The sequence below is a fragment of the Ochlerotatus camptorhynchus genome, unplaced genomic scaffold (genome assembly GCF_037179485.1).
Source record: "Ochlerotatus camptorhynchus isolate MF236.1 unplaced genomic scaffold, CSIRO-AGI_Acam_v1.1 ptg000328l, whole genome shotgun sequence".
Lineage (NCBI taxonomy): Eukaryota > Metazoa > Arthropoda > Insecta > Diptera > Culicidae > Ochlerotatus > Ochlerotatus camptorhynchus.
In genome coordinates, this window is record NW_027040816.1 from 1,753,417 (window position 1) to 1,764,726 (window position 11,310).

The 11,310-nt window shown below is 45.0% G+C and overlaps 2 protein-coding genes across 2 annotated transcripts; one reads left to right on the top strand and one right to left on the bottom strand.

Moving 5' to 3' along the window:
* Positions 1-2,534, top strand: LOC135708156 (protein MTO1 homolog, mitochondrial). Its single transcript, XM_065230153.1, has 5 exons — positions 1-107; positions 159-1,833; positions 1,899-2,002; positions 2,088-2,148; positions 2,222-2,534. Exons 1-5 carry the CDS (start codon positions 37-39, stop codon positions 2,315-2,317), a joined length of 2,007 nt encoding a protein of 668 aa, XP_065086225.1. The 5' UTR covers positions 1-36; the 3' UTR covers positions 2,318-2,534.
* Positions 2,535-2,630: 96 nt separating this feature from the next.
* Positions 2,631-10,911, bottom strand: LOC135708160 (synaptic vesicle 2-related protein). Its single transcript, XM_065230158.1, has 6 exons — positions 10,391-10,911; positions 10,202-10,326; positions 3,723-3,786; positions 3,539-3,664; positions 3,008-3,483; positions 2,631-2,944 (listed from the first exon to the last, which is right to left on the bottom strand). Exons 1-6 carry the CDS (start codon positions 10,862-10,864, stop codon positions 2,650-2,652), a joined length of 1,560 nt encoding a protein of 519 aa, XP_065086230.1. The 5' UTR covers positions 10,865-10,911; the 3' UTR covers positions 2,631-2,649.
* Between the last annotated feature and the right edge of the window lie 399 nt (positions 10,912-11,310).

An 11,310-nucleotide genomic window follows, 5' to 3' on the forward strand; every position in this document is an offset into this window, starting at 1 on the left:
TATGCCATCATTAGTTCGCTGATACATTAATTGAAAATGTGGCTTAAAGTTCCTTCAATTATCAGATTAAGCAAACGATTTCCGTTGAATACCAACCTAATCAATCGGTAAGTACTGCTGAAAGTGTACGAAAATAAGTATACAACCTATAATTTTAGTTACTGCACCTTATCCGGTGGCGGTGATGATCAGCCACCGCTGTACGACGTGGTCGTCGTCGGTGGCGGTCATGCCGGTACGGAGGCATGCTCGGCTGCGGCACGGATGGGAGCTCGCACGTTGTTGATTACCCACAAACGGGAAACGATAGGGGAGATGTCCTGCAATCCTTCGTTCGGTGGAATAGGGAAGGGACATCTGATGAGGGAGGTCGATGCACTGGATGGTGTCTGTGGACGATGTTGTGACAACAGTGGCGTTCAGTATAAGGTGCTGAATAAGCGGAGGGGACCGGCGGTGTGGGGTCCTCGGGCACAGATTGATAGGAAGCTGTACAAGGCGGAGGTTCAGAGGGAGTTGGAATCAGCTCGAAACCTTGAGATTGTGGAAGCTTCCGTAGAGGATATCATTCTTGAAGGGAGTGGTGATACATCCAAGAGCAAAATTAAAGGAATCAGTTTGAAGAATGGAAGTGTTGTTTGGACTAAATCGTTGGTAATCACAACGGGCACGTTCCTTCGAGGTCAAATCAACATCGGGTTGAAGACGATACCTGCGGGACGAATCGGAGATGAACCTGCAATTGGACTGGCGAAAAGCCTTGAAGATTTGGGCTTCCGAATGTCCCGTCTGAAAACGGGAACTCCACCTCGAATCAAGGCGTCTTCAATCGATTTTAACATACTGGAACGCCATCCAGGTGATAATCCACCGGTACCGTTTTCGTTTATGAATGATCGCGTGTGGTTGAACAAAGAGGATCAGCTGGACTGCTTCCTAACGCACACTAGTCAGGATGTAAACGAAATAGTCACGCGGAATTTACACTGCAATCGCCATGTTACTGAGGAGTTGACTGGGCCACGGTATTGTCCCTCGATCGAATCGAAAGTTCTTCGATTCGGTGGAAAGACCCATCAGATTTGGTTGGAACCGGAAGGATTCGATAGCGATTTGATCTACCCGAATGGGCTATCCTGTACTCTTCCGGAGGAAGAGCAAGTCAAGTTGGTTCGCTGCTTGCGAGGATTGGAGAACGCTGAAGTGGTCAGACCAGGCTACGGAGTGGAATATGACTTTATTGATCCACGGGAACTGTTTCAAACGTTGGAAACCAAACGGGTGGAGGGGATGTTTTTCGCAGGACAGATCAACGGAACGACTGGATATGAGGAGGCGGGTGCGCAAGGGATTCTGGCGGGTGTGAACGCCGCTGCAAAGACTCTGAAAAGGAATCCGCTGACGATCAGTCGAACGGAGGGGTATCTTGGAGTGTTGGTGGATGATTTGACGACTTTGGGGACAAACGAACCGTATCGGATGTTTACCAGTAGAGCTGAATTTAGACTGAGTTTGCGACCGGATAATGCTGATTTGAGATTGACGGAGAAAGGATATCGGTTGGGGTTGGTTTCAGAGGAGCGGTACCGAAAGATGGCGTCGATGAGAGAGCGGATACAGAAAGGTGTTGAGCTGTTGAGTGATATCAAAAAGGGTAGCAATACGTGGAAGGAGCTTCTGGGTCTACAGCTAGGGAAGGTAAGCATCCATAAGAGTGCGTTCGAAATGTTGGCCATTACTGTGGAGGATATTACGACGGAGAATTTGTGTGATTTGGCACCGGAGGTGCTCGGTTGGATCAAGGAAGATCGAATGCTGTGTGAGAGACTGAAGGTAGGTGTTTTTTTAGTAGGTGAGAGTCAAGTTTGTGACTGAAATTTTTGTTAAAAAAAATTTAGATTGAGGCTCTGTACAGTCTCTCGATTCAAGAGCAAGCAAAGGAAGTCGCTGAAGTTCAAAGGCACGAGCTGCTACAGATCCCTACTTCAATTGATTACCTTTCGTAAGTTGATCAGTTTTTGTACTGAGTAATGTTTAGCCCTAAGATTAAGAATAAAAAATTGAATCAGTTTTCATTTAAATTCCAGGAGAACTCTCAATCTTTCCTATGAGGAACAGGAAAAGCTCGTCCATATTCAACCACAAACCGTGAGTATTTTATGCTAATAGTGATCACTTCTGGTACGGAATGGAATCCTTATATCGCCTGTTCCGTTAACAGATTGCCGCAGCTAGTCGAATCCAGGGAATCACCCCATCCACGATTGTCCGCCTGGTGAGATACGTTAAACAGCAGGAGATGGCTGCCCAGTGCTGATCCAATCGCTAGAATATGGATTCCAAAGAAATACGCTTCCCCAGTGTTTAACACGGAGTACCGGACAACTTTTTACTCAAACAAATCGTTTATTAATAGTTTAGTTTTAAATATAAATAAATAGTTGTTTATATACACACATTTCTTAATCTCTAAACAAAAAAAACAAGATCAGAATAAATTCCTAACTTCAGTTACAATAAAGAGCGATAACAAGTGGGTTTGTTCATTCCTAATTCTTCGAAGAGGTATCTTTGTGTCTGGTTTCGGTTTCTTTCCCCATATAATAGTCAACAGGTGAGTAACTATGTTTAAGTAAAAAGAAAAGAGTGTCACTGGCCCATGTCGGTTCCCCTCGTCTCGTAAGGCAGCATTATACAGGCAACGCTGGCGCACACGGCGAAGAACCCGTACACGGACACGGCACTCCAAATGGACGATTGAAATAGGACTTGTGCCACGTAAGGCGTTGCCATGGCACCCAGCCGAGCGAGTGCCGAACAGCCGCCTACTCCAATCGAGCGCAGCGCCGTAGGGTATACTTCCGGTGTGTACACGTACGCCGCTTGAAAGAGACCCGCAATGACGCCGCGGGCCATGAATAGGATGATCGTGAGGAAGACGCGACTGAAATTAATAACAGACAATTACTAATCCTTTTTCGGGAGGGAGCATCCAAATGCAACTTACACATCAGTAACGGTGATCAGCAGAACGCATCCCGCGTAGACCAGAAACTGCAAGGCCATCGTTTTCTTGCGGCCAAATCGCTCGATCACGTAAATGGTAGTGAAAATTCCCGGGAACTCCGCCAATGTCGTCCACAGGAGATCCATATAATCGGTTGTTGCCAGCGGATGACAATCGTTCTCCGTTTCCGGCACGACGGTTTTGTTCTTACCGCCAAACAGCTCCGTGGACATCAGCACCAAACCGTAGTAGCAGAAGGCACACGACATCCAAATGAACCACAGCAGAAGGGTGGTTCGCCGTAGAGAGCTTCCGAGTAGAGCCTTGAAGCTTCCGCGGGATCCGCTAGGACCTTCCACGACCAACCGCCCCAGGAGCATGGGTCGCTTGTTGTCCTTGGCGATCTGCTCGAGGGTGCTCAAAGCCTTGTCGCTCTGGCCGCTGGTAACGTGATACCGAGCCGATTCTGGTAACCACTGAAATGATTGGTTAGTAGTGATAAACCTAAATGGGAAATTTATGGGATCTTACTGGAGTAATCACGGCGAATGCAAACAACGGTGCAGCAGAGAGACCCAACAGCCAGCGCCAACCTAGGTTGGGCCCAACGGCCAGTGCCAGGGCCACCTCGAAGCAGGCTCCCAGAGCCCAGAAACACTGTTGATATATGGGACATTTTTAAGTTGAACAGGTAATAATGAATGGTGGAACTCACGTCTAGCAGAACAACACACTTGGCCCGTTGCTTTGTGGGGAGGAACTCAGCATACAGAGTTACACTAGAAATATAAATCCGTTAGGAAATGTGTAGTTTTAACGTGGTTTAAAGTAATAAAAACAAATAAGCAGTTATCGATGCGTTAAAATTCCCTTGACTGGTGCTAGGCAGAGACTGGTGGAGATGGATATAGAGAAGGTCACTACCGCACCAGATTAGATTCACTACGCACCAGATACGTGTATTCCATTAAACGGGAATATTTTCGCATGCCTCTCATGGTCGTGGTTGCGGTGGTATTCGAATTCATTGGCAACTCATAGGTACTCGCTAATCGATCTCAGTTGATGCACATATTCATGGTCCCATCTCAAGTAGTGACCATTAGTTAACAAGACGAACAGTTTTCTTTTAAACGTTACCAAGTTTTCGCGTTGGAAGTTGTCCGGTTATCTCGTGTGTGACGAAATCGCTCAAGGGCCAAGCAAAGGATTGAAGATCCCGGTGAAGGAAGCTCGGGTGGTGTGCCTATTTCAAATAGGTTCGCCACTCTACCCACCGCTGGTGGTAAAAATACATCCCTCAATATGCTCATCGCTAGTTTCGCGTCGATTTGCATCAAAGCTGAGTACAAAGTGAATTTTTCACCAAGGTGATGAACCGCACGAGAGCGGAATACAACCTGGCCGTAAATCACCTGAAGGATTCCAAGGCAGATTTCTTCACCCATGATATTCCCGGTGAAAAATCCCTTCAAGGTGGTTATCCGAGGTCTACCGAGCTACGACCCAAAGTTCATCTCGGATCAAATCAAGGACCACTGCAAGCTGGTCTCAACTGCCGTCTACCGGATTACGCGAAGGGACTAGAACACGAAAAAGTACCCGGATTGCCTTTTCCTGGTACACTTCCAGAAGGGAACAGTGACGATGAAGGCTATTCGCTCCATCATCTCCATCATTGTGAGATGGGAGCTATACCGTGGCGGCCGTCACGACGTCACCCAGTGCCAGCGTTGCCTGTATTTTGGACACGGCACCCGAAACTGTCACATCAAGCCGCGGTGTGGCAAATGCACACAAAACCACGTTACCTCTGAGTGTGTTGTCGATGAGGCGGAAGCGATAAAATGCGGTCATCATGGGTCCGACAAAAAGTGCCCCAAACGCGAGGATTTCAAGCGGATCCGAAAGTAGGCGTCCACAAGAAACCAACCAGGATGAAAGAAGGAAAACACTACGATATTCAGGGTGGAAGACTTCCCGCCTCTTCATGCTACGCAACACGGTCAAGCAAATTCACGGGTACAATTCGGCCCCCGTCAAGAAACGTCTTGTCCCTCAGCTGGCCAAAGTTCTCCATCCCCCCTGGATTCTGGAGACAACCACCAGCACAAAACGCCAATCCCGATCTCTTCTCTGCGGATGAGCTGATGGAGGTATTCGTCGACATGTCCAGCGCTCTTCGTCAGTGCCGCAACAAGCCCGAACAGATCCAAGGGCTCGGTAAGTTTATCATTCAGTATGGCGTCTAAGCCGTTAACTATCGTCACTTGAAACGTTTGCTCTGTACGAGCAAAAAAGTTCGAACTTGCTGACTTCCTCCGCAAGCACAACATCGACATGGGCCTCCTAACAGAGACCCATCTCAAATCCGGCGACAGCTTTTGGTTGCCTGATCACAACATTATCCGACTTGATCGCACCACCCCCCGGTGGTGTTGTGGTCATCATCAAGTTCAATCAATCATCAAGTTTCACACCCTGCCCCACATCCGCACAAACGTCCGGTTCATAGCTGTGTATTGTCCTCGCCAGTGTGCTGCCAGCAACAGATTAGGGATGAAATTCAAGAATGACCTCACCGTTATCACTCGCACGAGCTCCCGATTCATTGTTGGGGGCGACCTGAATGCTCATCAGGAAGCATGGCGCAACTACTAACGGAATCAGAACGGTAGTGTACTATTCGACCACTCGCAGCATGGCCTGTATACAGTGCAATTTCCAGATGAACCGACATTCATCTCTCCGGGGGGAAACCCTTCCACGCTGGACTTCTTCTTGACGAACTTCGGGCAATCCAAGCCGGTGGCAATCAACGATTCAAGCTCCGAACACCAACCGGTGGTGGCTGAGCTCGGCGTCAACATAGCTCCTGCTCCAATCCTACGAAAAGACTATTACCACGTCAACTGGGTCCAGTTTGGACGTGTGGTTGACCGGACATCGACGAAAATCCGCCACTTGACACCGTAGAGGACATCGATCGGGCACTGGAAGGACTTCACCAGGCCATATCCGTGGTCGACGAGACGTATGTTCGTCAAGTTCTCGTGAAGGATAAGATTGTTGTCATTGATTCCCACACCCAATTATTGATTCGTTTAAGAAATGTTTGTAGATGCCAGTTTCAGAGATCTGGGCAAAAACCGTGAAATGGCCGATCTGAACAAGGAGATTGCTTCCAAAATGGTTTCCCTCCGAAACGAAAAGAATTTGGGCGACCACTTCAGTCCATTTTGGAAGGTCTTGAACCACCTCTCAGAGCCGAAAATGATGACGATTGGCTCAAAATCACCCCGCAGGAGAAAGCAAATACAATTGGCAACCACATTGCTTCGTCGCATCTACTTGGCTCCATCATCCATAGTCCGCTGAAAATCAGGTTGCACAATGTGTACAAAACTTGGATGACTCTCCTTGTGTCTGTCCTTCCAGCAGAAAATATTACAGTGGAGCAGATTTGCTCAGCGTATAAAACACCAAGAACATGAAGGCTCCCAGGTTTGACGGTATATTCAACTTGGTATTGAAGAAGCTGAGCACGAAAGTGTACTCGCTTTTGACTGCTATCTTCAACAGATGCTTACAACTGCACTACTTTCCAAGTATCTGGAAGGTTGCAAAAATCATACCAATCCGCAAACCCGGTAAAGATCCATCACTACCTTCCAGCTACAGACCAATCAGCTTCCTTTCAGCGCTGAGCAAATTGTTCGAGAAACTAATTCTCAATCGATTGCTCAAGTTTGTCGAGGAGAACAACATTCTCCTACCTGTACAGTTTGGGCTTAGGAAGGGGCATTCCACAAATCACCAACTAGTTCGGGTGATGAATAACGTTCGAAGTAACAAAGCTGTATCCAAGTCCACAGCCATGGCATTGCTAGACGTTGAAAAGGCGTTTGACAATGTTTGGCATGACGGACTTGTGTACAAGCTTTGTAACTTCAACTTTCCTTTGCATCTTGTTAAAATCACCCGTAGCTACCTTCAGCAAAGGTCGTTTAAGGTATCGTTGAATGGTTGCAATTCAAACACGTTCTCCATCCTAGCAGGATTTACTTCTATGGTATAAACACTGAAGCACTTACTGTACGAATTGGAATTTACAGAGAATGCTACAATGCATAATCACGATGGTGTTTCAATATGATGTCTGTGTTTGGGAAACAATCACAAAATGAAATTTTGATTGCCTTTCTTTTTGCACACGCCGGTAAGCTACACTGACTCCTCCCATCATGAGTAGTTTGCTTTCAAGTAGCGACACTCTCCTTTTGCATAGTTTGCCAATGTCAATACCTTGCAAGCAAAGGTGGTGTGCAACCAAGAGGTACTCGATTATGATGACAGGGTTTGGGAAGAACGTTTATTTCATGACAACAGTGATAAATTATCACTTTTTATTTGTACAATGGACAATGCTTGACATAATTACTTATTCAACAGTTTCTTGTTGAAAATCATCAGTCGGAATCATTGCCATTGATGCGTAGAAATATTTCTGATCGATTGGTGATGAAATTATTGAAATTGGTCCAGGGGCACCTGAGTTATTAATGTTCAAAATCTTTCATAATTTTGTTACATGTTCCATTTTCGGTTTTCGCAAAGTGTACCCCCATATAGAAATCACAGGCGTAGTCCTACGTCAAAAAATACACTGTAGTGTTGGCGTTTTTAATCAAAAGAACATTATTGAAGAACGTATCCTTCTATGTAGCACATATAACGAGAACTTTATTCCATAAAAGTTGATAAAACGTAGTATCTGCATATTATAACTAAATAGTTAACCATTTTCAAGAGATTGGCAGAAAAATATTGGTGAAGACACGTTTAACTGGTGAGCTCTAATTCCTCGACAGCTATCAAAAATGTAACTGATCTATACATAAATCACTGGGCGTTAATGGGTCAACTGACAACTCGTGCCAAGGAGTATACCAAATTGGTAACAAGTTCTGATACCCGGTTATCAAGATTTGATTACTGAACATGTTAGCATTGTGGTGGAATTAACAGAAACATTACAAAAATTTTAACAAAAGATTACTTCTGGGATATCACAAAAATAACTGATTTAGTTATCATTGAAAACATCCTGATAACAAATCCTGTGATCCATGCCAATTTTTTCAACAAATTGCAAATTATTTTATCGATTCGGTATTAAAGCCTTACGTTGATAACTGAAACATGATTGACAGTGATTTTTGTCTCACGATATTCTTTCATGATAGTAAAATTATTCGATCTTGGTAACTAAATTAGTTATCCGATAACATCTGAAAACTAAATGATATCTGGAATAACAAGACTTGTTTACAAGATGATATCAAGTTGTTATTTTACTTTGCTCGGGTAAACCCCAAGGCTGCAAACAGCGCGTCGATGCATGTTGACTAGAGTGATGCAAAATTTGAAATTTTACCTCCACAATACTTAAACCACAGACAAACAGACATAACTCTCGCAAGTTGTTCATCGAACAAGCATTTAACGGTCAATTTAAAAGCATCGTAGTTGGTAGTACCGCACCCTGTGGCGCGCATAGTCAATTTCCTTGCGTTTGACGTTTACACACTACCGCCATCTGTTCAGCGTACTACCCACCACCGTGTACTCAACAGATGGCGGTAATGTTTTAGCGACGATGTTTTACGGTGAGAAATATTCAATGAGTTATGTCTGTTTGTCTGTGCTTAAACGATTCCAAATCGCATCCTGACTAACCTCTCAAAATTTGAACCCATTTGGTGAGAAACTGAGATGGCACAAACCATTTGAAGTTTGTATGGGAATTACTATGGTAAAACCAAGATTTTTGTTCATGTCTATCTAATAATTCACCATATCGGCCTGCTTCAGAAGCTTTCAACTGTATTTGTAGGAAATTTTCCCAGCTACAACTTTGCTCAAGACCATTTTTTGATCAAATTCAAGGATCGTTATCAATGGTTCAATGCGCTGATGTCTTATGATCATACTCAATCAACTGCTCAGCAGGCAACATTGGTGTTTCTGGGGCGTTGAGCAGGACACAAAAATCATGGCTACTATGCCACACTGCAAAATACAGTGTTGCCTACAGAGCAGCTGCTTGATCATGTCATAAGTTTACCAATCTCTTAAATAATTTATAACTTTTTCCTTGTTCGTTTTACGTAGAAACGATCTTGAGCAAAGTTGTAGCTGAGAAAATTTTCTATAAGAATAATTACCGAACTGTTTCGCAGCGTAATATGGAAAAAGACTAGAAGGCATTTACATGTAAACTTCAAATGGCTTGTGCGAAGTCTGTTTCTAACCAAATTAGTTGTAACTTTGGGAGGCTAATCAGGACCCGATTTGAAACCATTTAAGCACTGTTGAGCGAAAAAGTCAAATTTTGCATCAGTCTAATGTTGACATGGCTGGTTCTCGGCAATGCAATGATCAATCGTTATGATTCAGCCACCATTCGAAAGGTATGGCTATCTACTTGCATTTGTTATGAGTAGAAGCCCGATTAGACCTGTGGTTGGCCAGTGGGGTCGAAGAAAAAACCTGGAAAAGTCCAGAGCAAAATGTGTGTTGATTCATGTTGGCATGACCGGTTCTTGGCAATTTGGTTACCAATTTTTAATTTGAGTTACTTCTTGAAAGGCATGACTATCTACTTACGAACGGAACAGACAGGGAACTGATTGGAACTGTGGTTGGCCAGCCAGAATGGGAAAACCTGTGAGAAGTGGTCAATTCCTGATAGTAGAAACGATCCTCTGGATATCCGGAATCACCGGGATTTCCAGGTCTTTTTTAAGGAACTGGCCATTTTCCCGGTGATTCAGAATATCCAGAGGACCGTTTCTGACCTCCAGGTAGCAAAATTGATATGATGATGGCATATTTTCTCTATGCTCATGATTGTATACAATTAGGAAAAAAACCTTGGATCTCTAGGTCTACTCTCAGGAATTGACCATTTTATCGGTGAAGGCTAATTTCCGCAGAGCCACATCTCACTCATCCTTTCAAAAAGTGGCACAATCTAAAAATTAGGTAACCAAATTTCCGAGAACCAGTCATGTCAACATGAATCGGCACGCTGTTTGCAGTCTTGGTACTTTGAGGAAGTTTTGATGGCTTGGGGTTTTGTCAGTTAATCAGGGAAAAAATATCAAAACCGGGAAGATATTGTATACTCACGATTGAGGAACACATCCAATAGCAAATCCCACTAGGCCACGCAATAGTAATAACCATCCGAAACTTGGCGCCACAGAGCTCAACAGTCCATATAGGAACAGTAGAACACCGCATAACGTTAGTGCCTAGAATTTAGTAAAATAATCATTAGATGAATAGCTACTACTACCTATGTATGTGATAACTTACCGGCTTCCTCCCGTAGCGATCACTCAAATGCCCCCAAAAGGTTGAACTCAGCATCATCCCCAGGAATACAACCGTCGTAACCAGTGCCTGCTGGTACCTCGTAATACCCCAATCACAGTGCAGCGCCGGTCCGAGCACACTCAGAATGGTCATCTCCATCGAGTCGGCCATCCAACAGAGTCCCACACAGAGGGACAGCTTCACCTGGAACCATCCAAAGCCCAGTGCATTGACGGCCTGGGTCACCGTGAACGTATCGTCCGGAACCACACTGACCGAGGCCAGTTCGAACTCCGGCGGTGCTCCCCCGTTGCCGTTGATCGGACTCGTCGGGTCATTGCTGCCCGTGCTTCCGATCGGCGATGCCCCATTGGCTCCTCTGCGCCCCGTTGGTGTCACTCCGTAGTTGGGCACATTGGAGCCATCCATCTCCTCGTAGCCCCGGGACGTACCCGGGCGCCGTGGTTTAATCATCGTGGCACGCTGCCTTATCAAATTTTCACCGCTTTTCTCGTTGCTGCTGCTGCTGCTACTGCTACTGCTCTTACTGCTGCCGAGAGAAGAAATTGGGGTTACTGGCTTGTTCCACTGTTGAGCTTCTTTTCATTGCTGATGGTCGGCTTTCTTCTGCCAAAATTATCCGATTCATCATGTTCTTCTAGCTCTCGCCTCGCTGTCGTGTGTCAGTGACGACGAGACGCTTCGGAAACATTAACCTCTCTGCTTTAATTGGTTGTAGAAAATGCACCCGCCCGCATAGCAATAATAATAATAATAACAACAACAACTGAGATAATGAAAAATATGTTTTCCTAGGACTGAAAGGGAATGCGATTAACAATGAAACCTTGCACGGCCGATGAGAGTTACTCAAAATTGCAAATAGTAGGGTTATTTATTTAAAAAAAAAAAAAAAAAAC

Coding starts and splice junctions, on each gene's coding strand:
- LOC135708156 (XM_065230153.1), top strand. CDS start 37: ATGTGGCTTAAAGTTCCTTCAATTATCAGATTAAGCAAACGATTTCCG. Junction 108..158: donor AATACCAACCTAATCAATCG/GTAAGTACTGCT, acceptor CTATAATTTTAG/TTACTGCACCTTATCCGGTG. Junction 1,834..1,898: donor TGCTGTGTGAGAGACTGAAG/GTAGGTGTTTTT, acceptor AAAAAAATTTAG/ATTGAGGCTCTGTACAGTCT.
- LOC135708160 (XM_065230158.1), bottom strand. CDS start 10,864: ATGATTAAACCACGGCGCCCGGGTACGTCCCGGGGCTACGAGGAGATG. Junction 10,327..10,390: donor ATCGCTACGGGAGGAAGCCG/GTAAGTTATCAC, acceptor ACTAAATTCTAG/GCACTAACGTTATGCGGTGT. Junction 3,665..3,722: donor AGTGTGTTGTTCTGCTAGAC/GTGAGTTCCACC, acceptor ATATATCAACAG/TGTTTCTGGGCTCTGGGAGC.